We start from the raw sequence: 6,000 nt of genomic DNA, 5'->3' as shown, positions 1-6,000 counted from the left end.
GCGCGCTGACCATGCCCGGGTGACGGGGCAGCGCCCGCGCCCGCGCGCCGCCAGCACCTCCACCAGCACCACCAGCACCACCAGCACCCGGCTCGCCACCGGCCACCAGCCCAGCCTCCTGCGCCCCTCTCTCTCTCTCTCTCTCTCTCTCTCTGTCTCGCTCTCGCTCTCATTGTTCCCACTCTGCAGGGCATGGGGTCGGCTGATGATTAGGGTGGAAGCAAGTCAGATCTTCCTCCGAGGCTGGTAATATTTATGTAGGCAAAGAGAGAGGGAGAGACCAGAGAGAGAGAGAGAGAGGGAGAGAGAGAGAGAGAGAGAGAGAGAGAGAGAGAGAGAGACAGAGAGAGAGAGAGAGGAAGGATCGGGAGGAGGGGATAAGGAAATTAAACCCTTTAAGTCAATGCATATTGTGGTGACACCGGCACAGGAGCCCTCACGGTGGAGTCGGCCAGGGCTGTGCGTTCCCAAAATATGACCAGGGGTGCCTGGATGTGTCGGCAGTATGACGACGGCTTAAAAATCTGGTTGGCAGCACCCCGGGAGAACGAGAAACCGTTCATCGATTCGGAGAGGGCTCAGAAATGGCGACTGTCTCTGGCATCTCTCTTGTTTTTCACAGTCCTGCTCTCTGATCACTTGTGGTTCTGCGCCGAGGCCAAGCTGGCCCGCGCCCGGGACAAGGAGCAGCAGCAGCAGCAGCAGCAGCAGCATCAGCAGCAGCAGCAGCGGCAGCAGCAGCGCCAGAGGCAGCAGCAGCAGCATCAGCAGCAGCAGCAGCAGCCGCCGCGGCCGCGGCCGCCGGAGCCGTCCTGGCCCACGCTCCTGGCGAGCATGGGGGGGCCCGCGCCCGCCGCCCCGACACACCGAGTCCTCTCCGCCCCCGCGTCCCCCACCCTGCCCCCCTCCCCGGGAGACGCCGGCGGCGGCCGGGGCGGCCGAGGCCACCGCAACCAGAGCGCGGCTCTTCTTCTAGGAAACTCTGCCCGACCCTTGTGGCGCCTGGAGACCTGCTACCCCCAGGGCGCCTCCGCGGGCCAGTGCTTCACGGTGGAGAGCGCGGACGCCGTGTGCGCCAGGAGCTGGAGTCGGGGGGCGGCGGCCGGCGGCGAGGGGCGGCCGGGGCGGGGCGCGCACCCCGCGCCGCGCTGGAACTTGTCGGATTTTTACCTTTCGTTTTGTAATTCCTACACACTTTGGGAGTTGTTCTCGGGCTTGTCCAGCCCCAACACTTTGAACTGCAGTCTGGACGTGGTGCTCACGGAGGGCGGCGAGACGGCCGCCTGCAGGCAGTGCGTCGAGGCGTACCAGGACTACGACCACCACGCCCAGGAGAAGTACGAGGAGTTCGAGAGCGTCCTGCACAAGTACCTGCAGTCGCAGGAGTACTCGGTGAAGTCGTGCCCCGAGGACTGCAAGGTAGGCGCGCGCGCTCTTCTTGGCTTCCCCCCCCCCCCACCCCGTGCTGCTTCGCTTGGGGCGACTCCTGGACTTTTCAGATACTTTTGTTGGCTCTGGTTTCGGGGCTCCAGGCCTGGGTTTGTGCTTCGGGCAGCTTGAGCGTGCTGCGGGAGCTGGGCACACCTGGTGGATTGGTGCTTTCTCCCGGGGAGCCTTGGGAGAGCAGGGAGAGGTCTTTGGAGAGGATGGTCTTTGGAGAGGAGGTGCTGTGGGCTGCCATGATCTCCCACAGCTGCCGCCCTTCTTGACAAATGGGATTTCACTGTGGCTGGTCAGGGAGACCGCCGTGGGGCTGCCCGCTGCTGACCCCGGCTGTGGTCAGAAGGGTTGGAGCTGGGTGTGTGGCTTGGCGTGGGGATCTGCAGGTGTGAGCTCTGTGACGGTGAAGCTGGCTCTTCGGTTGGGCAGGAAAAGTGTCGTGGTTGTTTATGTGGGAAAGCCAAGAAGCATTTACCTGTCCCGCAGGGGTGGTTCTGGTTGTTTGGAAAGTCTGGTGGCTTAAATGACCGCATTTGCTCACCCTGAGTTTCTTCTTTTCTCCTGTATAATTATTGGCCCGAGAGTGACTTGGAGTGGAAAGTTTTAATCAAGTATCTGGTGATCAATGATCAGCGTGAGGTTGTTTATCAGACATCTTACGTAATTAGCTTGAATATTCAGAAGTACTAATGGTTGGTGGCAAATGGTTGGTGCTAGGAATAAAAGTACTAATGGCAAATGGTTGGTGCTAGGAATAAAAAAAAAAAACTGTACTCTCCCACAACTCATCTTCAACCCCTTCTTCTTGAACCTGCTAATGGTTACAGCTCTTGGGGAGTGACCAAGGAGCCCTCTAGGCAAGTTTCTCAGAAAAGGCCAGAGCAGCCCCAGGCAGGAGTCCTGGGGGCGGTGCCACTGTCCGTGGTGCTGAAACGAGGTTTGCCCAACAGCTCTGTTGTAAGTGAAGATGCTGCAGTGACCTTTCGGGAGGGAAACCATGATGACCAGGGCGCAGTGTGCCTTAATGTTTTGTTCCAAGGGTACCTGCCCAGACAGCACAATAAAATCGTGCTGCTTTTCAAAAGAAACAACACATCATGTTCTCTCTTCCCTGCTCCCCCAAGCCCCACGCAGGAACAGAACTTTCGCTCTTTTGCCTCACTTGCTTTGTGCTGGGGAAGTGTCATCAAGGGCAGTGTGAATCAGAGGATTTTGTGATGCTTTGACAAGAAAACTGGGCTGAGGAAAGTCTAGTTAAAATGAACATAGTTCAACGAGCGTATTTTAACTTGGGTGAACAGCCAGTTGTGCTTTTGACTACTAAGGTAAACACAATCTAAACTCGCTTTGTCAACATTATTTAAGACCAGGAGCAGATCTTTGCAAATAGTAGTATTAAGTTGGCAGCATTAATTTAGAATGCTACTTCACTAGATAAATGGACCTTAAAATTTCCTTCCTAGTGTTCCTTAGCCAAACCACTCTACCTTATGCTGGGGAATTAAACTTATTCTTAATGGTAGAAAGTAATGATAAGTGACTAGTGTATTTATTGCATAGTTATTTATTTTGACAAGATATGTTGCATCATAGTTGTGGAGGTATGGATATCAATGTGTATGATAAATCCTTTACCAATAAAAATGTTGCTAAGGGTTCAGCATATTGATGTTAAAAAGTGGTTTCTTGTAGTGTGGGAATTTGCATGCTGCCTTGAATGTAATCTTGCATAGAAATTTCTAGTAATTTCAGTCTGAATAGGATCAATATTGAAAAGATACTCTGCATTGTTCATCGACTGCAGTGTATTTTTCAAATAAGCCTCTCAAGCATCTCTCTGTTCAGATGTACACATTTTAAATATATTTAATTTTTTGTTTATCCTTAACCTGCATTGTTTCAAGTTTTATTATAATAGCTATAAGGCATAGTGCAGTTAAAACTAATTTATAATATGATGAAATAATTCTGCAATCTGTTTTTGTATAAAGTATTAGTTGTTAGTTGTATACACAAAAGGCATATAAAAATTCTAGCCCCTTTTAGAAAAATGTCTTCTTTGCTTTGAAAATTAAACACAAACTTTTAGTTTTTCATCAGAAAAAATGTAGAATCTTATTGTCTGTGGTGGATGGTGGTGTTCTTGGTTGTGGGTTTTACTTTTTAGTTTGGCAATTCAAACCTTTATTCTAAAATCACTGTTTTCAAATATTACATTTTCAATGTAAGGTGCCTGCTTTCTTGATTGATAATTCACAAGTTGATAGGTTAGTTCCTTAGTTTAATATATATTTTTTAATGGTTCTGAAACAGCCACAGCCACAATCACATACAAAACCATAATACCTAACTTAAAAAACTTCTTATTGTTTTTGAAGAAGGTGTCTGAATTTTTTCTAAGTACTTTTACTTACTTCAAACATATATATAATTATGACTATAAAAGGTCACTGTCATTAGGAGCTTTGTTTGAGATACACATTCTATTCAGTTTTTCATATTTTAAGGTAGGTACTAAGTCCTAGACTACATTAAAAGTAAATGCAATATATTTCTGGACTTGGTCACTCGTTTATGGAAAAATCTAATTTTCATAGTTTATAAATATATTTATTTAAAATACAGGCAGGAGAATACAATCAATCATGTGAGTTACATAAATCACCGGAGTTAATATTTTGGAAGAAATATAGTAGCTTTGTTATTCCCGTATATTATTAAATAGTTAATGCAGTGACTTCTAACTTTGAAAATTAAGGACATACTGTCTTCTATTGATAGTTTTTAAATCTCTGCCATTTAAGAAACATACCACAGGCCAAATATATATATTTATATATATATATATAATTGAAATGGATTTAAGTTCACTTTTATTTAAATTGCTTTAGACAACTTTGGACACATTGTGCTAAAAAACAAAAACAATATATACCCTTAATGTGGATCTAACTGGATCATAGTATCTTGGACTCATAGTAATTAGAGATCAAATGCAACTTGGATACATTGTAGTGAAACTGTGTATTGCAGTGCACAACAGACATCAGTTGAACCCAAGGCTATTTTCTAATATTCGGAGAAATAGTTGGTTTATTTTCTTAAAAACGAAACATACATATTTATCTGGGAGGTGTTTTATAGAAAAATAAAAATCAGAACTGTTTCACATATCATTTATAGTATTGCTTTCAAGCTGCTATCTTACATAAATCAAAGAGCAACATTATGATAATAATTCTGCTCTGTAGTTTGCAGTGTTACTCAAAATAATTTTTTGACATATAATAAGAATCTGACAGATCTGCAAAAATCTTCAAGTTGACTGGCAATATTAAACATTTTTAATATTCTAAGCTATAAAATTACCATCTACATTATTGACAAACTTGACATTTAAAGATTTTTTTCTTAAATATGCCACTCTTAGTCTCCTAAGCACTATAAAAACACTGATTATAAAACTGGGACATATAGGGCATAGAAATATGTCTTCTTGTAGGTAAACTTTTGTAGTCACTGATAGCTTTATTCACTTACTGTACCTTCAGAGATAATGGTCAGTGGCAGCGGGTTTGAGATTAAATTCTAAAATGAATTGTTGATATCTGGACTTTAACTCTTGGAGAATAAATTCCAATTTCTTTGCTCTCAAAAAATATACTCTCATAGTTTTGTTTTAATAGTCTCATATTAAAGCAGATTCCTCTGATAGTTTTTACTTAACAGATGCTGAACAAGAGGATTCTTTGCCAGTGTCAGGTATTACAACAGTTGTGGCACCGGAGGGTTTTTGTCTGGTTTACAGGAACTGCTCAAAATGTCCATCCGTTTAGCAACTTAGCATTTGGGTTATATAATGTGCAATTTGAAAAAGAAGCCTTTTTTTTTTTTAAATCCCTGTTTATTTTGGTGGCATATACTATATATAGATTTTTAAAGAAATAGATTATTTGAAAAGAAAATCAATTACCTTTCCAATTAACTATGAATATGCAATATTATTTTGTTATGGATTAAGTGTCACTATGCATATTCTGAGTGTGTCTAAAAATATATCTGCAAATAGATTTCTTCTACATTCTACCACTTGTTTATTCTCAAATCATATTTTATAGTTGAATTGCTTCTCTGTAAAACCAAACAATCTAACAATGCAAATGTTTACCATTAGGAAGGCCATTCATAAGGTCAAAATCATCATAACCATTTTATAACCCTGATTTTATATTTTTGCTCTGCATATAACTCCATTTATGGTATGCAATTTATTTTTATGGGAAAGCACCCAAAATTCTATCATAACACTAGTTGGTTTCATAGACTAAAGAACCCTTATATTTATTTTGGATTTGAAACTGGGTCAAACTAGTAGCTACATAGAGCATCATGGGGAAGTTTTAATAATGCTGCTCTACACTGATTTTAATCACTTTTGCTAGGTGAGGTTGGGGTCTGCATATGCAGGAGAGTTACAGTCTAAAGAAAGGAAAGTGAAGTTCTCAGGCTCCACAAAATATAAATCATAATCCATGAAGAGTTTTTGACAGATTGAATATG

The 6,000-nt window shown here is 43.1% G+C and overlaps 1 protein-coding gene across 1 annotated transcript in view; it reads left to right on the top strand.

Moving 5' to 3' along the window:
* Positions 1 to 474: 474 nt before the first annotated feature.
* NALF1 (NALCN channel auxiliary factor 1) overlaps positions 475 to 6,000 on the top strand; it is a gene marked incomplete at its 5' end in the record, with an annotated part of 385,064 nt that continues 379,538 nt past the window's right edge. The window contains one exon of the mRNA XM_084235718.1: positions 475 to 1,419. Coding sequence (XP_084091844.1) covers positions 475 to 1,419 — 945 coding nt within the window. The remainder of the gene's footprint in view (positions 1,420 to 6,000) is intronic.

The sequence above is a fragment of the Talpa europaea genome, assembly GCF_964194135.1.
Source record: "Talpa europaea genome assembly, chromosome: 6".
Lineage (NCBI taxonomy): Eukaryota > Metazoa > Chordata > Mammalia > Eulipotyphla > Talpidae > Talpa > Talpa europaea.
This window is presented reverse-complemented; position numbering and strand designations above follow the sequence as displayed.